The sequence below is a fragment of the Momordica charantia genome (genome assembly GCF_013281855.1).
Source record: "Momordica charantia cultivar OHB3-1 chromosome 11 unlocalized genomic scaffold, Mcharantia_2.0 BLBB01000011.1, whole genome shotgun sequence".
NCBI lineage: Eukaryota > Viridiplantae > Streptophyta > Magnoliopsida > Cucurbitales > Cucurbitaceae > Momordica > Momordica charantia.
In genome coordinates, this window is record NW_028275159.1 from 8,372,214 (window position 1) to 8,396,788 (window position 24,575).

Sequence of the window (24,575 nt, forward strand, 5' to 3'; positions counted from 1 at the left end):
TAACGAAACCTCCATTACATGTCTTTAGTCAAACTGACAAAAAACTTGACAATATCAACTTCTCCAACAAAAGATTTTAAGATAAGATAATATCACATTTTTCTTCCAAACATTTGATCTTTAAATATTAAAATGCTAAAGGAATTCACTTCATTTCAACAACATAACATTATAAAGTTCAGTTTTCAGGCAAAGGAGCAACGTAAGGCAGTTCATTGGTGAATACCCTTTCCCCCTAATAGTTGTGTAATTTGTTGATTGGCTAAAGAAACAAATTTGGCAAAATGTTTAAAACCAGTACCAGTTTTTTCTCTACCCTCTTCCCTCTTGTGCTGGAAGTAAAACCTGTCAAATAAAGATTTAAGAAACATGATAACAGAAGCTTCTTAAACTTGTCGTCTTAATCATAAAACAATTATTGTATATACACTATCATATTGAATGGGTTGGTGAAAACTGACTGGCTCAACTATCATTCAAAATTTAAGCCTAAATCAACAGTTTGGTACATTTAAGATCTACACTCTCAAGTAATAGGGATGCATATATGGGAAAGAATCAAGAAAACAATCTGCCATGTTTTGGCTGATTTGTTAGTCTAAAATTGGACAAAGTTGTTACATGTACACTGTACTATGAACAATGATGTTAATGAAACAGCCAACAGTAATTGAAAGGACGAAATGAGAAAACATTGTAACCGAACGCTAGGATCGTTTGTGTAACTTTGCCTCTCGTGAATGGTGTCCTTTATCCTTTTCTTTTCTTGCTTGCTACTTTCTTCTTTGACTTTCTAAAGCCTCCAGTATCCTATAGGCAACAACAGATAGGGAAGTGATGAATGTGCAATAAACTGATAAAGAGCATAAGAAAATCCAAATCCAGAGGAATAGAATTTGGATTTACCTTTTTGTAAAATCTATATGCAGCTCGGCCTGTCAACTCCTCCCCACTTTTAGTGATGTATACCTGGACATGGGTAATACAGTATGAACATTGGCCAGAGAAAGCTAGGCAAAATAAGTAATAAATGGTCTTGCTAGAAGAATCATTCTTCAAGTTCTTTATGAATTTACTTTTTTATCAAAAGAATCATTCTTCAAGTTGTAATGTCAATATGTGAAAATGACACCACCAAAGTAGACTAATAACAAGACATTACTCAGTATCTCTCGGAAAAGCTATCAAAGAAAAATTTAAGAAATACCACTTTGAGATTAATTTCTGCAGCAGAAATATACAATCGTCCGTTGCAGAAATCGTAAAGACACCATTTATCCAACCCTAACAATATATTGGAAACCTCCATCACGGCTCCACACCATTGGCAAAATATAACCATCAATACAAATTAAAGAAAGCTGGGTAAGAGAAAAAGAAAATGCCGAATAGTTGTTTCTGCAATCATCTATCAGTACGTGACTTACATGAATGCACAAAACAGAGTATATTGAAACTATTTTGGCCTATTATCATGAACATTTGAGAAAATTATTGAAATTGAGTTTGCAGAACAATATTGTCATACCTTCTTCCCTTCTGGAGATGTATACCAGTGACCAGTTGATGATTGGCCACCTGCCTGGACCCTTCTTTTCCCAGCATCTCTAGGAAGACTAAAAGAGCTCTTTGGATCAATCCAGCTTCCAGAATCTTTCAAAAGTTCTTCACAGTTTGATGCCCCTTGTTTACCTTTTACATTTCTTGAACTGTTACCGATATTATTTTTTTGAGTTGATACCCTTTTAGGTGCCTTTTTACTGCTTAATGGCGAAAGAACTTTCTTATTAACCCGAGATTTGGAAGCTATGTTCTTAGACCCTTTTGATACATCTGTTGATCTTTTTGAACTTTTCTCCACGTTAACCTGTGAAGGTCGGCAGGTAGAAGCCTCTCCATTGTTAAATTGTCTCCTGCCAGTGCAGCAATAAAACATGTAGAATATGATAAAGGTCAGAAAGAAAAGAGGCCAACTTTTATTTAAATGAAAAAGGAGCAATTAAAATTAATAGGAAGAGTTACTAACATATAATCAATCACTGATGCTCTGCTGCCATCAACTCCCAATGGGAAAAAGTTTGGTAAGCGGTTACGAACTAATTTCTGAATCCTTGGATCATCATGAAAGAAATAGTAATGAGCAGGGCAACTGAGCTTATCCATCAGTTCATTTGGGCAGCTGCTATTATTAGTTTGATTATCCATACAATTTATACGAGCACTACTTCCTAATTCAGTAGCTGCTTTATTATCTTTCTTTAACTGGAAAAATTCTTCACAGACTTCATCAAAGGCTGGAGTTGGCAAATGAGAGCTTTTAGTTTGACAAAAATCTTTCCATAGATCCTCCTTTTGAGTAACACAGGCTGTCAAACGCATCTTTTTGTAGTGCGCTGTTGCAGAGTGACAAAATATAGACTTTTGCTTGTCTAAAGATGATGCAGCTTTGTGGCTTTTCCTGCTTTTATTGTCACAGCTAGAAGGATCATCTGAATCGGAATCAAGTAACTGAAACTTTCGAAGAGGACTGATAGTTAAATTAGAAAACATTGACTTATTCTGCTTTTCCAAACCAGCAGAAGTTGGTGCATCTACAGTCTCTTTGATTTTCTTTGCCTTTAGCTGGCTGGAAGAGGGAGCAGTTAAGATCCCATGTAAAGGTACCTTTGAAGTACTGCATACACATTGCAAAAGTGATGATGGATGGTGATCTGCTGCAACAGAGGTACACGTGAACATTATGTTAACTTCAGAATGTATGAACCTCCAGTAGGCTACTTTGAACAAAGAGTAAAAAATATAGTTCTAATATCAAACGAGTCCAAGGCCATTCTTTATAACCAGTGTCGGAAAATTTCTAATACTATGAAACCTTTCGCTCACAATTTGAAACATCATTAAATAATACATGATTTTATTTTATAAACCCCACATCATTCTTAAATGCAACTGGTTTCACAAACAATGAATGAGAGTAGTATGGAAAATGGTAGTACTAGAAAATTTCCCCTATGTCATAAACCATTTAGCATCCAAAGCTTCTCTGATTCTCTGGGTGTCATTTATAAAACCTTAGAGCTATATTTTCTGACAGTATCCTTTCTGATTTTCCATTCAAGAAAGAAAGAAAGGTAGAGAGAGAACAAAAATAAAAAACTCAAAATGTAAGAGATATATTACCTCTGGGAAAGTCTTCTTGTGATGAAAATTCTTCAATGTCCTCATCGACTACAGATAATGAAGGCAGTGATTCGTTTTTCATGGCCAACGAAGAACCTCCAGATGGTCCACGCTTCAGTCGCTTAAATTTTCTAGGTGGTTCGTTTTCAATTTCCGCAGTGCAACCCACAACCCCTGTTCCCACCTCCCCACAATCGTCCTCTTTGGATGAAGCACTGGCTCCCACAGAACAGTCAGAAGCAGGCTTCCGAGCGGTACAATCCGGTATAGGAATCTGGGGCTCCGAATCAAAATCCAAATCGAGGCCGAGAGAGAAGGAGGGAGCGTCACAATAAGCCATAAGATTGCACAAACGGGAAGATCAAGATCTGGGAAGGAAAACGAATGCAAAATTTTCAGCAATTGAAGAAGCAGTAACACAAATTAGAAGCAGATTCAGCTACCAATCAAACGCAGCAAAAGAAGTGGCAATGGATACCAAAAGAATCAGTTCTGAAACGAGGATAAGATGGAGATTATCAGATACCCATCAAGACGGTGAACTCTCAGCAGCTTGCCGACGACGAGAGAGCGACGCATATAGCGAAGATAATTGGGATGGCATGAGAGAGAGAGAGAGAGAAATTCGGCGGGAGAGGAATTTTTCTGCGAATTTTTTGAGCGCCTGAGAGAGAGAGGGAAACAAATTCCGAGACCGGGAGAGAGCTGGGTTCTGTTACAAAATTATATAGGCTGGGCCCTCCGTCAAATGTAATTGGGCCGATACCGTAATCTTGGGCTGGGCCGTCAAAATATCGAGTTTATTATTACATTTTTATTTTTTTTAGTAAAACAATAATATTTTTAAATTAAAAATGATTAATTTTATGTCTCTCTATTTTATTTATACCTAAAACCGAGTTTGCATTATTCTCGAAGAAAAAATCAACTTTGCATTGATGAAGGGGAGAAAATTGCGATAGATAAGTCATTTTCAACCTCAAAAACTTCATTCATCTCATTTTTAATATTTTCTTTTTCTTTCTCAGTTATTTTCAAATTCTTTTTTTCTCCACAAATCTAAATTAAATTTATAGATGTAATATTTCAAAATATAGATAAAAGTAAAAAAAAAAATTAAGTGAAAATTTTGTATTTAAATGACAAAATTACTCACGGTAAAAACCGTTAAAAAATTGGAACTTAGAATCCTACACCTACATAATTGTTTTAAAATATGTTTAAACTAAAAATAATAATTCAATATTATCTTACTCTATTTTATTTAGCTACCTAAAACCAATTTTGCATTATTCTCGAAGAAAAAATCGACTTTGATTGATGAGAGGGAGAAAATTGCGATAGATAATTTATTTTCGACCTAAAAACTTCATTTATCTCATTTTTAATACTTTATTTTTCTTTCTCATTTATTTTTCACTCTGTTTTCCTTTGCTCACTAAAATTAAATGTATAGATATAATATTTAAAAATATAGATAAACCTAGAGAAATTAAATTTGTATTTGAATGATAAAATTACTTGAGGTGAAAATCACTCAAAAATTTGGAGCTTACAATCTTATACCTATATAATTGTTTTTGTTTTTAGTACAACAACACTATTTTAAACTAAAAATAAATAATCAAGTGTTAAAATTAAACAATTAATTTTATCTGACTCTATTTTATTTAGCTCCCTAAAACCAATTTTGCATTATTCTCGAAGAAAAAATCAACTTTGCATTGATGAGAGGGAGAAAATTGGAATTTCGGTAAAAAAATGTATATTATATTTAATATACAAAATCTATAACCTGCACAAAATGTACAATTAATTTAATTAATTTATCTAATCTTCCTCTAAGTTTCTCTCCCACGGCGGCCGCTCCGGCTCCGGCGACCCACTTCCGGCCGGCACAGCGCCTCCTCTCTCCAACAAGAAAAATCAAATCACACTACGAGAAAAGAAGAAGAAGAACCAAACTGATCGTCGGTGCCGGTGCCGGCCGGCACCAATCAGTCCATTTCAGGGATGCTCTGCAACACCGGCCGCCACGGCCGGTGGCGAGACTCGTGAAACTGGTCGCCGACGGCGATCAACTGAGCCAGAACCTGCTGTACGGACAGCCCCTTAACATCCGCCTTCCCCAGCAGCTCCTCCAGCTGCTTCTTCGTGATCTTGATCTTCACCTCCGTTGCCGCCGCCGTGGGCGCCGCCGCAGAGCCCTGCTTTTCCTCGGCCAAAAATCCCCACTCCTCGCCGGCCCACCGCTCCGCCGCCCCGTCCCGCCGTAGACAGTTGCCCATTTGAACAACGATGATTAAATTTTTTTTTAATTATGTTTTCAGAGAGAGAATTGATTTAATTTTATTGGGAGGAACGGAAAAGAGGGGAGAGGTTTTATATATATAGAAGGATGGTGGAGATGGGTGTGCCACGTAGGATGAAAATGGGGACACGTGGCAGAGGTTGACCGGGAAACGGAGGGATCGGTTCAAAGGTATTCTCATTACTCTCATTAAATTTAAAGGCGGTGAGTGACGGCAGCCATGATACTTACTGGCACTCCCGGTTACTCGCTTCCTCCAATCGTAGATTATAAGATTATATTTTTCAAGTGCGTGCTGCGCTACGCGCCTGCTCTTCGGCTCGGCTTCCACTAGCCGTTCGTTTTTTATATTTTGTCATGTGTTATTATAATTTATGCTTAATTTTTAAGGGATAAAAGTGGCGTTTGTGGAAATAGGATATCAGTCGCGGTGTTCAATGACATCCATCGATGTTATTCTCATGTGATTGATAGCTCGTCTTGATAACACTTCAAACATTATTAACTAATCTTTGAACGCCATCTAAATATGTATTAGAACATTCAATTTCTATCCTATAATGATTTTGTAGTCTCTACAGATAAATTTTTTAATATTTTTATTGTTTTTTTTATATAGTTGGACTATGCTATATTTCTATTTTTTTTAATTCTATATCGTCTCTCTTTTTCTGTCTTTTTCATATGTCGTTGTTAAAGATGTCTAGTAATATCAAACACACCCATCTCAGAAAAAATAAACAAAAAAAAAACATTTGAACGAAACAATAGTGTCAATAGAAATAACCTTGCATAGCCACGATGTTATAGTCTCAAAACACCATAGACAAATCTTTAAACTAAAAATAATAAATAAAAGAAAAAGAAAAGAAAAGATAACTATAAGAGTGTTAATTTCAGCAAATATTAGTAATTGTTACAAATTAACTAAATATTAAAAAAATACTTTAATTTCTATACTTTTTAGTGAAGTATCGATTAATCCTTAAATTTTAATTTGTAATGCTTTAATCTATATACTTTTAAATTGGTAATAATTTAATCCCTGCATTTTAGTACGTAACAATTTAATTATGTAGTTTAAAGTTTGTAACAATCCTCTACTAAAAAAAGTTTGTTACGGTCCAGGAAAAATTTTTGTTAAGTTTTTTATATTTGTAAATGAATAAATCGATAAAAGATCAAATGTATTTATAAATTACAAAAATTAAATTATTATATGACCAAAATAGACATTTAAGTTTGATGAAATTATTATAAATTTTAAATTATAGAGATTAAATTATTACATACACTAGATTATTACCTCACAGGCTAAATCATTATTTTAAAGAAAATACATGACCAAATATCTTTTTTAATTTTAAATAAAATATTCATAAAATAAGATTATTATAAAATAAAATAAAATTTGAAGGGGAGAAGCCGGCTCAAGTGAATGAGCCGAGTCAGTCAAAGAAAGGCAATTTCTAATTTTTCCAAAAAGAGAAAATAAAAGCAAAAAGAAGAGCGCATTAAAAATAATAATAATAATAATAAAAAGCAATGTGAAAAGGGCGAAACGTGGAATCTTGGGGTCTGATCCCCAGTGTGAACGCGTTTAAAAAGCAGAATCTTTACGGAGATTTAATTTTTAATTTTCAATTTTCCATTTTATTTTTTAAACTTCAGTTAGGTGTGAACGCGGATTTGTAAAAGGAATCCGGGTTTCAGTTATTCCATTATGCATCCACCGCACGTGACTTCGGCGTGCCAAGCCTTCCCTTCCCTTCCCTTCCATTGGTTGCCCAAAGCCTCCAAATTAATTAATTTTAATTAATCCCAAACCTTATCCACTTTCACCCCTTTTTGTTCGTTTGTTTCTTATTTTCTTTTCTTTTTTTTTCTCCCGTAATTGTTAAACGTTGGTAAGTCATTTTCGTTGGTCCTTTTTATTAATTATGACATCTATAATAGGCCATTTCGAAATTTAAATTTTAGATTTATTTTATTTTCATCCACCAGCTTTCCAAACTTTTATTGAGCTCCTGCATTAAAAATTTGTGACATTTTAATACAAGTTTACATTAATACACACATATTTGAAATCACTTAATTCAGGTTTAAATGACTACCAAAACAAACATAGTTCAATGATAATTAACATATATGTTCAATCAAGATGTTGTGAGTTCGATCCCTCAATTCCACACGCTATACTAAAAAATTAAAATGATTGTTTTTTTTTTTGTTTTCAAAGTCTGTGGATTAAAATTGATCATATAAATTTGAGGGACTAAAATGAAATAAACTTACAAGTTTAGGGTTTAAAAATAGATCCTTTTAAAATGGTGAACCAAACTGGAATTTAAAATTTTAATTTATTTTGTTGAGTCCCTTTTAGGAAAAATTCCGGTTTTGATTCGTTATCAATTTAGTCTCTAGATTTGGATTATTGTGTCTATTTATTGTCTATGAACTTCTAAAAAAAATTCAATTAACAGCTTTGAAATTTGAGTCATGTTTATAATATAAACATGATATTGTTAATTTTAATTTATATTAATGAAGCTAAATTGAAATATAATTTAAAAGTTAACAATTAATCAATTTTTTCTTTAAATTCAAGAACTAAATTGACCCACTTTTCTTCTTATTATTATTTTATGTCGCTCACATTCAATAGTTTTTAATAAAATAAATAAATTTAAAAGAAGAAAAGAAAAAGAGAAAAAGAAATTAAGAAGGAAAGTAGAAATTGGATAGTTGAAGGTTCGACGTGCATGGGGGAATTTTAGAGTGTTTATTTTGACTAAAATAAGTGGTGATGGTCCAAAAGGGATCTCCTTGTGTTTCCACTTGTCGACCACTTGGATTTTGGGCGTGGAGCCCTTAATGGTCCCCTTCCCCCACTTTCTCTCTCCAATGGCTCGATAATCGAGCCTACCAACCCGAGTTGATTAGTTTAACTGGTTTGAGCAATGCATATCGACCGACTTGATTTAGTAAAAGTTTAGAATGGAACATAATTCGATTAGTTTAGTATCGATTGATTGTCTTGATCGATTGGTTTTGGTTGGAGTAGTTGATTTGGATTTTCAAACAGTTGGTTTCAAAATCAATTTTGTTGATGTACGATTTGGATCTCGGCCTCGATGTCGAATGCTATGGATGAACACCTGCACAAGAAATGAGGTACACACACCAGTGTAATACTAAATACAATACACTTTGATATTCAGACAATTAGTTAAATCGAGCATGGCAAAAAAATATGATTTTGTAAATGTACTTCACGTATAGAATCTCTCCTCCTATATACAGGGGATCTCATTCCTTTTAGCACTAAGTGAATTGTGAGATGTTACAGGACTAGCTTAAAGTAGTCAACTCGATCCAGTTGAGTCTGATCGGATGGTCGACTTAACTCGCTTTATTTCTTTAGCCTCATTTAGAGTGACCCACCACGATAATTTTCACCTACCTATAACAAATTTTATTTTTATTTTTACATTGTCAAGTAAATTTCATGACATAATTTATTAGGTTTTGATTTTTGTTAATTTTGACTAATAGTAGTATAGGGATTTTTTTAAAAATTATAATTTTACAAAAATGAAATGATAATGAAACTTTCAAAGCAATGAGACTAAATTGAGTCTAAAATTAAAGCACTCAAAACACGAAATCTAATCAACTTATTATTTTAATTGCAAGTTTTATTTACAAAAATCTCCACTTGACTATGCTTTAGTGAGAAAAAAAAATGATCTTTCAAAAGGGAAAAAAAATCAAATTTCGATATATACATTTTGTATTTTTTAATAAAGCCTCTTTAAATATAATTAAAAAATGTCAATTATGAATTTGATATTATTAATGGGAATTGATTCTTTTTTTTTTCTTTTTAATTATCATAAATATTAGCTTCGTAGAGTTGACCTTCAGGATAGTCAAAGACAAGCCAAATCTCAAGGACCTTATTTTTCTACACATCAAGAGGACAAAAACAAATTGTCAAATAGATTGAAATATTCAACAACAATCCCATCAAATTGGACACAATACACATGTTCTTGGATTGTATTAACTAATTTAGACCACAATTTCTAATAATATATATAATTATATGAAAATTGTAATAACAAATAATTGTGGTCCTAAGATTTATTGGAGGCGATTTTCACCATAGACGTGGTATACGTTGGTTGGGTGATGAGCATTACACATGGCCTCCCTCGAGAAAGCCTCACATCTCATTTTCATTTCTTGTAGTCGAGCCGACGTCTTGCGTGGCCGAGCCGATCAAACTCAATGAGAATCTGTTCCCATTTACTTGTTGAATTGATCAGCTTTATCTCAGCTCAGTCCCAGCCTCCGACAAATTCCACGACAATGCGTCATGATTTTCGACTACCTTAAAGAGTCGTTGAGGTATTGTCGGAAATATTGTCGGGGAAGTCGCTTATAAATAAAACCCATTTGCTCCGTTTTGAGTTATGTGAACATCCATTTTCTCTCTGAAAAGCACCTTGGATTGTTCCTGGCTTTGACATCGGAGTGTTCTTTATTTTACAGGTCACATGCCTAGTCTGCTCCAGCTCATCCGCCTGGTCATCTTGACGTCCAAGTTCGCAGTGTTGGTCATTTTCGTGATCAAACATAATTGTTCGTAATTAAAAATTTGAAGCAACCAGACATAACCATGTCGTGTTTTGGTTTCTTAGTTTCAAGGCAACGAATAACAAAACTTTAAAAATATTTTTGTTTATTTTCCCGTGAAGAATATATATATATATATATATAGACGAAATTATACTAAATGCCACAAAATAAATACGTGTTTATAAAAATATTATTTCTTTTATTAAAAAAAAAGGTCACAAAATGACATTTGGTTTTTCTTATGGGATTTTTTTTTATATCCATGAGCGTCTGAGCATTCGCACTTTGACTAATCTACTGGTCATCATGAGATTTGAACTCATCCCGTTCAAACTTTTTGATTTACTAATGAGTTGATAGTTGCCTCATGTGATTATATATGTTAATTATGTTATTTTTTTTAAATTAAACCTAATGCTATATATAGAAATACATCATTTTTTTGTGATATATTTTTTTAATTCCCTCCACTTCTAAATATTATATATTGACAAGATCATTTTATTGTAATATTTCGTTTTTTTAGTACAACATGTGGAGTGGATGATTGAATTTACAAACTCTTGATTGAAGATATATACAAATTAGAACTTAGTTATGTTTGCGTAATATTTCGTTTTTTTAAGTAAGATAAATTCTGCAAAAAGTCATATAAAACTCAAAAGGGAACTAAAATGTGTTAGTAAAAGATAAGGTTTTATGACCAAAACAAACCAAGAACAAATCATAGCTTATATGAGAGATTAATAAAATCCACACGTCTATTTTCAAGTGATTAAAGTCAAGTTAATTATGTATTATTATATGCATTGAAAATGAGCTGATTTAATTTTATTGCAATTAAGAAATGAGCAAAGTCTTAGTTTTCTTTGTTGATTAATACAATTATTTGATAGTGATATCCCTAAAGTTTGATTTTTTTTGGACATTTGTCACTGATGTATTAATTATATCAAAGTTATTATTCATTTGATAGCAATTTTATTACTATCAATTATTCTCTGTCATCAACTTGAACATATCCTAATTGATTAAGAATTTAGTAGCATCTCTTTAAAGATCGTGTATTCGAATTTTCACATAATTTTTAGCCAAATTCGAAAAAAAGAAAGAAGAAAAAAAGTTTCCAAAAAACCTAGTTTTAGGTTTTTAAATATAGGCCTATTTTATCTCGTGAAAACTAAGAAAAAATTGGATGAGTAAACGATATAAATTTTAAATATCAAACCATTACGAAACAAGTTCAATTATGTGTTGATTTTAAAGCTATCTCTTTTAATTTCAACGAAGATGTCATACATCAAAATGATTCCGCGTGTTTGAATTAAACGGAATTTACTACTAGTTGAATAATATAATGAATTGAGTATTTTTCATATACATTGTGAGTTTCTTAAATATAGTATGTGTCCAATTCAGTAAAAATAGACCTATTATTATAATTCTAATACATGATAGGTTTACCTTGGATGTTATTATTTTGGTTATTTATGTTCTAAAGTCTATCAACCAATGAATAATATATTTTGAGTGAACAAAAGGAAACAAAATTCTGATGTTTGATACTTTAGGATATCTGACTTTATGCTTGAAAATTTAGATATCAATATTTACTCCATATTAACTTAATATTTTATTATTAAATTTATTTAAATGAAAATGAGAGAAAATTTCAATAAAAATATTATTTTGGTCTCTATATTGTAAACAATATTCGTTATAGTCCTTGTCAACTGTATGTTTAAAAAAAAATCCATTTTAATTACTGTACTTTTAAAAAATGAGCAACTTAATCTTTACTTGCAAAATTTATTAAAAAGTGGAAAGTCTTTAATACAAATTTATGGGTACATGTAAAAAAATTAGTGAGTGAAGTATCGATTGAAAGAAATCAAATAAAAGTAAAAATAAAAGGATCAAAGTAATCACTTTTTAATAGTACAAGACTGAGACATTTTAAAATATATGGAGACGTTTTTAATATACAGGGACCAACATTAACTAAAACTAGAAGTGCAAGAAATAAAATAGTATTTAAACAGAAAATTAATTATAAGAAAAACTTTTGTATAGTGAGAATCAAACAATAAAAGATTTACCTTATAAAAATGATTGTGATTGATTTTAAGTGAGAATATAACAATACTAATAATAGTAAACAATGACAATGAAAATAAATCAAAATGATTTTTTTATGCATTCATGAAATTATTTTGATCGAAAAATTCAAATTGCATTAAACAAATAAGTAATAATAGTAATGATTGTTTATGCAAGAATTTACATTGAGGTCTGACCTAGTCAAGGTCGGATTCGGAGGTCTGTTAACTTGATATGTCACGAGATGACCTGTACAAGAGAGGAAACTCTCCGACGCTCAAGTCACTAAACAGTTCAGACTCAATAATAAGTTAGAGGAGAAATTCGATACTTAATATAAAAATGGTGCCCTCTACTCATAGGTTTGGGATCCGACGTACCTCGACTGACAGTTATTTATGTTGGATTATAGATCGGATATGTCAAACTCAGCATGTCGGTTACGGAGCGGATTTAGCCCTTATTAAGGACAAAATGACTAAGTGACCCAGGTGGACCTGCTCCAGAGTTACCGCTCATGTGGGCGGCTCTTCGTCCTCCACGTGGCATGGTGATTTTCTTTCCCCAAACAATGATAATAATAATAACAATACTGATAATTTATATCTACGTCAATAAGTAGAAACCATAACTTTTTAATATGATTCATTTCAAAGTTGAACAAGTAGAAACCGTTTTAATAATACGTCAAAGAGTTTGACACTATGGGCTTGGGAGACCAATCAAGTGAGAGGGAAGTAGCTCGAGAGTATGAGTTACTCGTCCGTTAGATCATTAAGGAGGTCGAAGAGATGCGAGCATGTGTATCCCTTAAACCCAACGCAAAAGGTAATTCAGACTGCAATTGTGTTCGAAAAGATGAACCAAGTTGTATAAGGAGCCCAGCTAGGTGAATGGCAGAGGTCCAAAATTAGCTCAAGTGAGATGTGAGTGTCGAAGAAGTGAGCAAATAAAGTCAGTGTACCGAAAAATAGATTTTTTTTTTATTTTTTATTTTTTGATAAAGTACATTAATTCCTTTTAATTGCGAAAAGACTTTTAACCACATATTAAAAATGTAGCATGTGTGTGGGTTTGCTAAAATAGAACAAAACCTAGGTAGCATAGGTCTAGGAGGATTAAAATTAGGGGTAAAATAGTCTTTTCAGTTTCTCTAGGTTGGTCTAGGGGTATAAAGTTATGAGGCATTACTCTTGTTTTATCTCTTTTTAAATTATTAATTCTCAAAATATCTTTGGGAAAACTATTTTGAATTTTTTTTTTACTTTTATTTTCAAAACTATTTCTTATAGGAACTATCTCATTGACTTTAAAATTTTTAAAGATTATTTATCTTTCTAATTAATAAAATGTTATTGCTTTTTAAATTGAATTACTAATTTCGTCTTATAACTTAAACTTAGTATCAATAATTAAATACTTTAAATTTAGTTTATATGATTAAAATTGGGCATTCTTAAACCATTCTTTTTACCTCGGATTGTTTATTAGGCCCAAAACAATTAAAACCACAGTTAAACAAATAGAAAACATGTCAAGTATGTAAAGTACGACGACGATTGCTTATAATCATATGAATAATTTATGACCAAATATTAAAGGCTACAATGAATCCAAGTCTAACGTGTACGGACATAATACCTACTTTTTAAACTTTTGGAATCAAATCGAATCTAATTACACTGTGGCCAAATTATTGATTTAACTTAATTGTTACTTCGTTTACCGTTGTCGAACAACGCTTAAAAAACTAGTATTTGATGTTTATGATAGTTGTATATATTTAGTCAATAAACTTAAAATGCTTCGATTACATTCCTACACTTTCGATTTTTTCCTCATAAAATTATTTCGTATTTAAATGTCAACGTGAATTGTTAATTGAATTATCAACCCAAGAGTGTCAACAACAAGACAAATAAGAGTGGGCATGCCAAAAACATAATTACAAAAATAATTTATGCTTACTCACCTATATCAAATTTGGGAAAGTTATTTCATGGCTAGTTGGCTGATTTGTCTAGCTAATCAGGACCTTCTTTAGTTTATTAATACTTTTCCTAAAAAAAAATTGTTCATCTTATTTTACTATTCTAATACAATTCGTTCCATCAAGTCAAATCTTCATTCTTTTATTATAATTAACGTGTTACGTCTAGAGGCAGATCTATAGTGGGCCTAGGTGCTCGGACCCCAACTTTCAAATATCTTATTAGATACTAAAAAATTGATCTAAATTAACAAAAATTCATGATGCAGTAGAAAGATTAGTCCAATCTCCCTAGGTTTGAGTTTGGGTGAAATATTCAAACCTGATTTTCTAAGAGTAAGAAATACCATATTTTTCTTTTATATAATTTTTTTATTTGAATTGTGCATTTTGGATCCACCATGGATTACGTCGTAGCGTTAATGACAACTTATTAATATTAAAAATTTAAGTATAGATACCTATTTTCGATTAAAAAAATTGTTTAAATTTAAAGATATCTAAACAATACAAGAATGAAAGGCTAAAAGTTTGTAATTCAACTAAAACATTATCGTAGAAAGTGTAAGCATATGTATTATCTGTATGTTTTTTCTTCTTCATAAGCTTTTTTCCCCATATTAATAAGCTCGGAAATCAATCTGGTCCGGACCAAACTACGAGGCCGTCCCACGTGGCGGCCTCCAATTGGCCGACAAATAAAAATCCATACCTCAGACGTACGAAGCGGGGCCCGCATGCTGTTTGCTTTACAACCACCGTTCATTTTGTCCAGACGTAGGAGCGTGACGCTCACGCACGGCGCCTTATTCAAACAGTCTTCTCCAAACGACGTCGTGCATCCACTCCAACGTTCGGATTCTCGCGCGCGTGGTCACAACGCGAGTATATGCGCGTGGACGCGGCTGAGCCTGTCGTTTGCTCCCCGCAAACGAATCCATGAAACGATCTGCCAGAGGCCCCCGTTTTCTTTTTTGGTTTTTTGGGAAGTACGATCTACAAAATGCTGAATTTTTGTGTCAAAATGTCCTTTAATTTAAATACAAGTTAAAAGTATCTTTTTATTTTGACAATTATACCCTTTCTTATTTTTTTAGATTTGTTTAAAAATACTATTTTTTTATTATTTTTTTATGATCCTATCACTCTTTTCCTTTCATTTAAATTTGTTAGAATGCTAAGTTAAAATACATTTATTTTGAGAATTATATACTTTCTTCATCATTTCCAAAAGAATAGCATAGAAGAAATTTTACTTTTGTTTTTTCCCTCCCAATTTGGTAAGATACCACATAAGCGGTTGGCAAATTTAAGGTTATCACCTTTTGATTGTTTTAGACCTTTTTTTTTTGAAGTGGTGTGGTAGGATTTGGATCAAGGGTGCAACACTAGGCTTCGACGAACACCTGTACATACAAGGGACACATCGATGTGGTGTTAAACCCAACACACTCGGATGCTTACAAAAATTAGAATTGTGTAGCATGTTTCTTGGGTCCAAAGCCTCTCCTCGAATCAACTCGAATGGAGGTCAATTGGGTATGATCTAATCCAAACTTGACGTGGTGATTTGATTCACCTCGCTTATTTCGCATCACTTTAGGTGAACTTAACACAGTGGTTCAAAACATAACAAAAAGAAGGAAAAATATAGGAAAAAAAGATTATTTTTTTTAATTCAATGGACGTAGAGATTCGAAGTTGTGACCTTCTAGTAGAGTGTGTATGTCTTAACTAGTTGAACTATATGTCGGCAAGAATGCAGATTAACACTTTCTCCCAAATTTTTTTGGGTTATTTTAAATCATTATTTACGATGGTAGTAAATTAATAAAAATATATGACTTTCTGGGACATAAATTTTATCCTATGAATACAAAATAAGTAACAAAAGAAAGATTACTTTCAACAATTTAGTGTAGAATCCATTAAAAGAAAATGTTTTGGTGAAGGTAGATTAGATGAAGATGAAGGTAAGGAATATTTATTAAAGTAAATTCTTTCAAGAAAAATATTTATTAATAAAGAAAAGAGCATTTTGAGACTTGACCCAATAATTAATTAAATACACCTAGCTTCGTAAGGTATCTTCTCCTAAGGGTATTTTGGTCAATTCTCCTCTGCCAGAGCTCCATGAGCTCGTTCAGAAAACCGGAAAAATTAGTTCTCTCTCGCTCCGCTCTCTCCTCCATCTTCCAGCCGGATGGAGACGACGACGAAGCTGCTGCCGCCGCCGCCGGCGAAGTTTCAACTGCTTCCTACATTTACTTCTTCACTCTATTCCAAGTCGGTTAACCAATCGCCGGAATTGGATCTCCAGCAGACGCCGAGTTCTCGCAAGGATGCTCGGCGGAGGATCCGAAACCTGTCGTTGATTAAGAGGAAAGCGGCGCCGTCCGGACGGAGGAGCCGGCCGCAGACTCCGCTTCTGAAGTGGAAGGTCGAGGAGAGAAGCGATGGAGGTGACGATCGAGCTGAAGACGAGGACGAGAAGAAGTCGGTGTCGGAGAACGGGAAAGATCTCCGGAGGATTAGTAGGGAAAGAGATGTGATCGTATCGGCGAGGAAGCTCGCTGCTGGTTTTTGGCGTTTTCAGAAGCCGGAGGTGAGCGCAGATGGAGGGAGGAGAAATTTGATACGAACGCAGGAGCAGCAGCCGGGGTTTCAGGTAACTGTACTTGGAAATCTCGTTTCAATTTGAGTTTGGAGAATTGCGACGGAATCTAAATTGTTGTTCTGTTTGTATGATTTGCAATTGACGAAGACTGAATGTACATTTTCTCTTATACTTAGAAACAAAATTTTGAGAGCCAGTGGTTTGTATGGGATTGGATCTTGTTTTTGTTTCTATAACTAACGTTACGAACTGTGATTGGATGACTTTTAGAAATTAAATGAGTTACACAGCATGTATTCAATGTAATTTAGCTTTTAGTTCTGCAGTTCAGTTCATCGTTTTGATCATTTATTGTTCTTTTTGCAGTCTGTTGCTGGCCATGTTCGACTTCCAATTCTCCGCCATCATAATAACAACATATTTAGTAACGAAACAAGGGATCTGTTACAGGGCCAACCCTCAACCTCTGGTGTGAGAAATGGCCTTTTGTGCAAGGTAAATAATACTACCTTCATATTTCTCTCTTTTACATTTGATTGTTTGCTATATAATTTGAAGTGTTTTCTCCTCCCCTCCCTGCCACCAGCTTGAGCCTTTCTTTCAATTCTCCAACTCAGTTATGGAGGGGGCAACTAAGTGGGATCCTATTGGCTCGAAAATTGCAGATGAAAGGGGCAATATTTACAACCAAACAGAGCTTCTTGACCGACAAATGAGCCTGGTTTCGGTTGTAACAGCCCTTGAAGCTGAACTAAAGCAGGCACGAGTGCGCATTTTGGAGCTTGAAACTGAACGTCATGCATCGAAAAAGAAGCTTGAGAACTTCTTGAGAAAGGTTGATGAAGAAAAGACTGTATGGCGTATGCGGGAACATGAGAAGATCCGTGTGTTTATTGAGAGCATGAGAACTGAGTTGAACCACGAAAGGAAGAATCGACGAAGAGCAGAACATTTCAGTTCAAAACTGGTTCATGAGCTGACTGATGCCAAGTCCTTGGTGAAGCGGCTGATGCAGGACTATGAAGAAGAAAGAAAGGAAAGAGAATTGATTGAACAAGTGTGTGAAGAACTTGCTAAAGAAATCGGAGACGATAAGGCAGAAATGGAGGCGTCGAAGAGAGAATCTGCCAAACTTAGAGAGGAAGTAGAAGAAGAGAGAAAGATGCTGCAGTTGGCAGAAGTCTGGCGCGAAGAACGCGTTCAAATGAAGCTGGTAGATGCCAAGGTGGCTGTAGAAGAGAAGTACTCTCAGATGAACAAACTTGCTGCAGATCTTCAAAATTTCCTAAAGTCAAGGGGAGCAATCTCAGACATTAAGGAGATGAGAGAAGCAGTACTACTTGGAAACGCTGCTTCTTCTGTGAGCATTCAAGACATTAGGCAGTTTACATACCAACCTTCTAAGCCAGATGATATTTTCTCCATATTTGAAGAAGTTAATTTTGATGAAAACCATGAGAGGGAGGTTAAGCCATACGGCTCTGATAGTCCAGCAACTGAGACCTCCAAAGTTGGATCGACAAGCCCTGACGTAAACGTCGATGCAGCTAAACGGGGGGACGGCGCTCTGATATGCTCACATGCACTAATTGATCAGAATGGTGACATAGACGACGAGAGTGGATGGGAAACAGTGAGCCAAGTCGAGGATCAGGACTCGAGTTATTCACCGGAAGGGAGCATGACGAAACCACCTGCTAATAAGAATTGCAAAAAGAGTAGCAGCACCTCAGGCACAGAGAGTAGAACAGACTGGGAAGCATATGGAGGTGGTGAGACAACAATCAACATCAGCGAAGTCTATTCAGAACTTGTAAAGAAATCAAAGAAAGTGTCAAGTTTAACAAAGAGGCTGTGGAAATCTGGCCATAACAATGGTGGAGACAGCAACAAGATGATGGTACCAGTAAAGGAATGTAATGGGAGAGCATCATCTCCAGAAGAGGGGGAATCAGTAAATGGTGGGTCTAGTCCAGATTTTATGGGGCAGTGGAATTCCTTCGATTTAGGGGAGGCTCAAATAGCTCGACAGAGGAAAGGCCAGATTAGTGTGAAGGAAAGTCAGAAGCTACAGTTGCGGCATGTCCTTAAACAGAAGATATAGAGAGGCCTTCTGAGATTTGTTTTATGGCATGTTGTCCGACAATCAAGCTGTGCTGATGATTTTGCTTTATTGGATGTCCATGGCGTTGCAACTTGAGAGCAAGGCTGGACTATTTTCCGCGGCTGTAAAGGTCGTTTTTCGTCGAGCAGGAGGCATGGCAATGCTATTTCTACCGTACTGTATGATTCAAACTAATGAGGCTTCATAAAAGAATGTAATTTCTGCCTCTATTTTCTCCAGATGTATCGGCATTCAAAGTCAAGACATCAATATTCGACTTATCAATCGATTAATAATCTTCGAAATGTTCGTTCGGACTCCCTTGTAAGAGTAGATCTTGGATCCGCACCCCATAGTTTAGAAATTTTATAAAAATATCACAGATAACAGGCAAGGAACAGCCAGAATGCAAAAGGATTCTGAACCATATAAGAAGAGTGATTTACAACAGCTTACTCTGTGATTATTGAATCAAATACACAACATTGTACACAACTTGTGCAGTAAATATGACCACTTTTCCAGGGTAATCAAGATTTTGAAATGGCAACATAACAAATCAAAATGCCACACCAGTTCGACAAGCGGAGGAGCCGATGAAGCTCACACCGATCAGCTCCATTACTTTTCCCGACATGCTTCCTGTCATCTATACTCTTGAAAGTTGACATGGCCAGTTTCTTTTGCGTGTTCTACGGCCTCCTGAAAATTTGATGTTTCAAATGAGTTATAAGAGTTTGAAGAATCGATTAGAAAAGCTATGGATTTAGACAAGGAATACCGTCTGGCCAATGACTCCAATCTGGCAAACCCCACAGCGAAGAGTGAAGTTGGCGGTGTCGGTGTAACTCCTTTTCCTGAAACATATCAGCATGAAGTAAGACATCAATACAAATAGAAGAAAATGTTCAAAACATCAAAAACAGAAAACTGAAATATTTCAAAAGGTCAATTAAACTTCTTCCCATCTTTAAACCTTTTTCTCTCAAGTTGGCATTGGCATTGGTGGTAGTGATCAAAGAGAAGTGATGGTACCAATGACAACTTTAGGGACAAATTTATTCAGCTCAACTGATCAGATGTTTAAAGCAGACAAGTACATTAAAACAAGCACAAGCCACTTCGTTATATCTTTCTTAGACAGACAAATCGACTTTTCCTTCACCATGAGACCACAAGAATATCATACCTTTGCTGTTCGTTTACAAAATGAAGAGCTTGCTGCTCAATGGGCCCAATTGTCCTGTCCTTGTTCACAGAAAATATGGTCTGATCGAATTCCTCGGGAGCCCCCTCGGCTGGAGACATCTGGCAAAAGCCAAGATTCATTCATATATCAGACACAATCAAAGACAGACTAGAAGGATAACAGACAGAATAATCATGATAATGAAATCATGGGATAAGAAACCACAAGCATTTTTGCAGTTCCTGTTCATACAAGACAACATATTTTCAAGGTCATCTTGCTACGTTAAATGATATACTGGATCAGGACAGGCGTCGGGTGGGAGGGGAGGTAATTTCCATCCCATAATTGTTTTACTAATTGGCAACCATCAGAATAAAAATAGTAGAAGATGAAGAAATCAGAAGATCATACAACTAAAGCATCGTAGTGGAGTCCATCATATATCAGTAGAACCCTTTCAGAATACTTCTTTTCCTGTCAAAGAGGACAGATAAAATCAGAGCCAGAAACTTGAAAAGATTATTCCCAACAGGGCAACGGGATCGAATCATCATAGGAATTAAAAATCCTAACCTGGCCATACAAATCACATCGCGTGGTCTGGATATCGTATGCTGCAATTTCACGCCCATAATATTCGGATAATATCGAGAGCTCAATGGCACCTGGATAAGAGAACAAACTTAAAAGGAATAAATCTACCTACATAGCATATTTCCAGTGCCTAATCAGATATATTTGCATGTTCAAATGCTTAAATCAAAAACACTGCCTTTTAGTGAGTATAGATCGACTGAAATAAAGAAGATTGGAAAAATCCCAAAAGGCTCCACACATTCCAGCTACACCTAAAGCTTTCTTATGTTTCAGTTTAGTTTATAGTTTACTATTACAAGAACATAGTAATTCTTTCCATGGTGTCGGTTTTTAAGACTTGTAATTACTAGTTAGGTGTCACTCTTTTTGGATTATGTCCCCTATTTCATTTATTCTCAATGAAAGCTCGGTTACTTATATAAAAAGAAAAATCTCTTTTATGTCTTTATGGTCATCTTCAGTATTCATCCAACATATTGAAGACATCCATGAGGGAAGTTCAATAGAACACTTAGCCCATGCTAGAACCAAGAAACAGCAGTATAACTATACATTTTGAAGATCTCCAACAAATAAAATCTCATAAAAGCCTTCCCATTTAGTAAGTGGAAGTACCGATACAAACCTCCCCACTTCTCAGAATCAAGAATCCAAGCACAGTACTCCTCATTCGGCTTTCCGAGAAATGCTTCCGAATAGCTTGCTGGATCGCTAGCTACTGTCGCAGCTATGACCTTCAAGAGAATCAATTGGGCCCAATGTTCAGAGTAAATAATACAATTGTATTTGTACAAGAAGGAGCTATCATATGGAATGAGAATGCAGGATTTCTTTCAGTAATCATTTGAAGTTCACATCTGATATCACATCAACTTCATTAATGAAAACTGAAAAGTTAGCCCAAGTATGCAATATAACACTCTGCAACTTATATTCTAGAATCTCTTAACTACAAGGGGACAAATGCAAATTGTTAGGGCTGGACATATCTTCCTTCAAGAATTTAGAAATTGAAAATAACTCCATATGTTTTCCTTCTTAATGAGAAACCGAGGTTTTCATTGAGAAAAATGAAAAGAGAAAGCATATACAAGGGCATAAAAAAACAGCCCTACGACAGGAGGTCCACCTGAAGATAGGGACTCAAATCTAAAAGGATAATACCTAACTGATAATCACAAAAGAACTTAGAAACCGACCCCACGTAGAAGTATTAAATTTAATAAGCTCCCAAAATGGATTCTCTTACATTAAGTACTCAAAAAATAACTCCTAAATAGAGATGCACAATAAAAACATTATGAATCTGAACCTGTCTTAGCTCGGAGGCCTTGTGTTTATCGTGGTCCATTACGTACCTAACATACATTACTCAACAAAGATAAATATCAAGCACAATAGAAGTAGCAGAAACATGAACATGAGACATGGCCACATGACAAGGGTATGGTGACAACCGACATTGCATCTTCTAAAAGGCCAAAATATGAACATGGAAAGGACCCAGTAAAAGTTATATTTCCAAATGTATTTGCATGCTCCTTGAATTTCAATTATTTCCATACTAAAAAATTGAATTTTATATGATGATATTTGCATTTAAAATACAATATGAAAGAGATAAGGCACATGGTATCCAATAAATGAGAAGTAAGATGATAAAATAAAAAACACATACAACTAAGGAAAACAATTCAATTATATCTTTCTCAAAATTCATGACTTGTGTTGGATCTAACACTTTTTTGTTGGGTTCACAAGTTCAATTTTCAAATATGTCAACTGTTGTCTGAAATTAACATCCACACTCTATTTCTAAGTACCAAACAGGCAGTGGCGGAGCAACAAACCCGAGGGGATCTATATTTTGCAAAAGTTTAAAAATTATATGTCAAGAAGCTTATAGTTTTTTTTTTTAATCTTTAAACTCTCTCTTAGTCAGCCTCATACATTGACATGTCACAACTAAAATACCCCTATTTTCCCAACCTAAGCATTACTCGAACGATTAAGATATAAAGTAACATTTTACGAGATCAGAAATTTGAATCTCCACCCCACAAATAATCGATGAACTAAAAAAAGGAGAAAAAAAACCAAAATACCTCTATTTCAAAGACAATAGAGACTCAGATCTCATAATCATTATAAAGGAATGGATGGGCAAGAAATTTGAAGTTTACCCAACAGCATTGAAGAGGCAACTGTTGTCTGATGGAATAACCCTTCTAGTAATTGTACCATCCATAGTATGAGAATATATTACCTGAAAGGCTGAAATCAGTTCAATCAATGGGTGCTTCAATATCTAACACAACTGAACATAGAATCCTTAATTTTCCAAACAAATAAGCAATGAAATCAATTGTAGAACAAAAACCAAGATAAAGATTACTAGAGAACTTCTCCATGCATAAGAAGAAGATGCAAAAGCATTGACAGGAAAAGAAAAACATAAACAGAATGGAATTCCTAACAGCAAGCAAATATGTTCATACTCAAAAGGAGCACCAAAAATACGTTAAGAAAGTCAAAATATGAAGAAAACAAGGAAAATAAATCTCCTAGCTGCATATAACACACACAGACGTGTGCCTGGAAAAACCCTCTTCTCGAATTACAAAGCTAAATCAAACCCAGATTCATCACAAGTATAATCCACCACCAATTGCAAGTGAAATCGTAAATACCAGGTCGAATTTCACAAAAATCACAAGTCCGTGAAATTTTCAGATCTAATTTCGAAAACAGAACGAGGAGAGCAAGCTTCACGGGCAATAAAACAGAGAGCAACCCCGAGAAGCTTCAAAAAATGTCGAAGACCCAAATGGAAGATAACAGGTGGTTGGAAGAAAAGAATCAATATGCTTTCCTTTTGAATCGAGAGAAGATAAAAAGAAGAAAAGAAATATGGTTACCGAATTGAATGAGGAGGACGTTTCAAACTTTGGGCTGTAAACGGAAGATTTTTGGGGTGCCCCAAAATTCAATCACCGATGAAGCCGCTCGCAGCCGAATCGAGGTAGTCCCCACCATTGGGAATAATACGACGAGCTCTCTCACCATAAACAATTTGACGCAAGAGTTTTGGAAGTGTTCTAAAAAGTGGATTCAGTTCAATCCGAAAAATTCAAGTTTGTTTTTTGTTTTTGGGTTAGAATCTTTTTGAATTGATAGGATTTTTTGTTAAGATGTCTTGAAAAAGACAAAAACAAAAACACCTTTGGTAACATGATTTTATTGAAATAATCTCCTTCGATTATAGCATTTAAGAACTAGTTTAATAATCTAGTTCTTGTAGTTAAAATTTATACTAATTTAATTTTTGAATCTTAGTAGGTAATAATTTGTACTCAACTTGTACTCAACGTACCAACTACGATAGATGAGGAGATCTATTTGCACAAATATTCTCTTTAACTCGAGACAACTTTAGAATCATGAAAATTTCTATGGAAAACTACGGAATTACCGACCTTATTAGAAATGAATTGTTTGTTGATCCGAATTTTCGAGTGGATAAGATTGGTCGAGTGATCTCAGTTGGAGATGGAATTGCACGTGTCTATAAATGGAGTTTAATATGTTAAAATATTATCACCTCGACTAAACCGTCATAGATTCATAGGATTCGAATTCCCACCCTACATATTATTGAACTATATATATATATATATATATATCAATCCGAGCATGGGTATTCATGAGAGACGACTTTTTTCTATTAAAGTGGAATGAAGGTTTTCTCAAACATGTACGAACTCAATAACCAAATGTGTTTATAAGAGAGGCTTAAATCCATACTTTATATAGATGAGAATTTTCATAGTAGAACAGAAT

At 34.4% G+C, this 24,575-nt stretch overlaps 4 protein-coding genes across 11 annotated transcripts; 1 reads left to right on the forward strand and 3 right to left on the reverse strand.

Moving 5' to 3' along the window:
- Positions 1-437: 437 nt before the first annotated feature.
- LOC111010590 (Rho GTPase-activating protein) lies at positions 438-3,892 on the reverse strand. Of its 4 annotated transcripts, XM_022284066.2 has the most exons (7): positions 3,659-3,892; positions 3,181-3,548; positions 2,027-2,714; positions 1,529-1,913; positions 1,208-1,284; positions 907-969; positions 438-810 (listed from the first exon to the last, which is right to left on the reverse strand). In XM_022284066.2, exons 2-6 carry the CDS (start codon positions 3,518-3,520, stop codon positions 939-941), a joined length of 1,521 nt encoding a protein of 506 aa, XP_022139758.1. In that variant the 5' UTR covers positions 3,521-3,548; positions 3,659-3,892; the 3' UTR covers positions 438-810; positions 907-938. The 4 variants fall into 4 exon arrangements, with proteins under 4 accessions (XP_022139758.1, XP_022139756.1, XP_022139755.1 ...); XM_022284064.2 differs by lacking the exon at positions 1,208-1,284 and having other exon boundaries at positions 3,707-3,891; XM_022284063.2 differs by lacking the exon at positions 1,208-1,284 and having other exon boundaries at positions 3,659-3,891.
- Positions 3,893-4,928: 1,036 nt separating this feature from the next.
- On the reverse strand, positions 4,929-5,544 carry LOC111010526 (protein expression protein). Its single transcript, XM_022283986.2, has one exon. The coding sequence runs from the start codon at positions 5,466-5,468 to the stop codon at positions 5,178-5,180; it is 291 nt and encodes a 96-aa protein (XP_022139678.1). The 5' UTR covers positions 5,469-5,544; the 3' UTR covers positions 4,929-5,177.
- A 10,785-nt stretch (positions 5,545-16,329) lies between these two features.
- LOC111010326 (uncharacterized) lies at positions 16,330-19,251 on the forward strand. Its single transcript, XM_022283682.2, has 3 exons — positions 16,330-16,893; positions 17,209-17,337; positions 17,429-19,251. The coding sequence occupies exons 1-3, from the start codon at positions 16,429-16,431 to the stop codon at positions 18,944-18,946; spliced, it is 2,112 nt and encodes a 703-aa protein (XP_022139374.1). The 5' UTR covers positions 16,330-16,428; the 3' UTR covers positions 18,947-19,251.
- Positions 19,252-19,353: 102 nt separating this feature from the next.
- Positions 19,354-23,818, reverse strand: LOC111010327 (OTU-like cysteine protease family protein). 5 transcript variants are annotated; one of them, XM_022283688.2, is made up of 9 exons: positions 23,654-23,818; positions 22,919-23,001; positions 22,048-22,093; positions 21,361-21,469; positions 20,712-20,803; positions 20,550-20,612; positions 20,136-20,254; positions 19,728-19,803; positions 19,354-19,648 (listed from the first exon to the last, which is right to left on the reverse strand). In XM_022283688.2, exons 2-9 carry the CDS (start codon positions 22,981-22,983, stop codon positions 19,592-19,594), a joined length of 627 nt encoding a protein of 208 aa, XP_022139380.1. In that variant the 5' UTR covers positions 22,984-23,001; positions 23,654-23,818; the 3' UTR covers positions 19,354-19,591. The 5 variants fall into 5 exon arrangements, with proteins under 5 accessions (XP_022139380.1, XP_022139376.1, XP_022139379.1 ...); XM_022283684.2 differs by having other exon boundaries at positions 22,919-23,009; XM_022283687.2 differs by lacking the exon at positions 23,654-23,818 and adding an exon at positions 23,426-23,647.
- Between the last annotated feature and the right edge of the window lie 757 nt (positions 23,819-24,575).

What these genes read in the sequence shown, in the direction of transcription:
- LOC111010326 (XM_022283682.2), top strand. Translation starts at nt 16,429, where the DNA reads ATGGAGACGACGACGAAGCTGCTGCCGCCGCCGCCGGCGAAGTTTCAA. An exon ending in AGCAGCAGCCGGGGTTTCAG is followed by an intron (nt 16,894 to 17,208) that starts GTAACTGTACTT and finishes TTCTTTTTGCAG; the next exon opens with TCTGTTGCTGGCCATGTTCG. An exon ending in GAAATGGCCTTTTGTGCAAG is followed by an intron (nt 17,338 to 17,428) that starts GTAAATAATACT and finishes CCCTGCCACCAG; the next exon opens with CTTGAGCCTTTCTTTCAATT.
- LOC111010590 (XM_022284064.2), bottom strand. Translation starts at nt 3,520, where the DNA reads ATGGCTTATTGTGACGCTCCCTCCTTCTCTCTCGGCCTCGATTTGGAT. An exon ending in ACAAGAAGACTTTCCCAGAG is followed by an intron (nt 2,715 to 3,180) that starts GTAATATATCTC and finishes CCTCTGTTGCAG; the next exon opens with CAGATCACCATCCATCATCA. An exon ending in CATATAGATTTTACAAAAAG is followed by an intron (nt 811 to 906) that starts GTAAATCCAAAT and finishes TGTTGCCTATAG; the next exon opens with GATACTGGAGGCTTTAGAAA.
- LOC111010327 (XM_022283688.2), bottom strand. Translation starts at nt 22,983, where the DNA reads ATGGATGGTACAATTACTAGAAGGGTTATTCCATCAGACAACAGTTGC. An exon ending in TGCCTCTTCAATGCTGTTGG is followed by an intron (nt 22,094 to 22,918) that starts GTAAACTTCAAA and finishes AATGTATGTTAG; the next exon opens with GTACGTAATGGACCACGATA. An exon ending in TTTGTAAACGAACAGCAAAG is followed by an intron (nt 19,804 to 20,135) that starts GTATGATATTCT and finishes GATATGTTTCAG; the next exon opens with GAAAAGGAGTTACACCGACA.
- LOC111010526 (XM_022283986.2), bottom strand. Translation starts at nt 5,468, where the DNA reads ATGGGCAACTGTCTACGGCGGGACGGGGCGGCGGAGCGGTGGGCCGGC.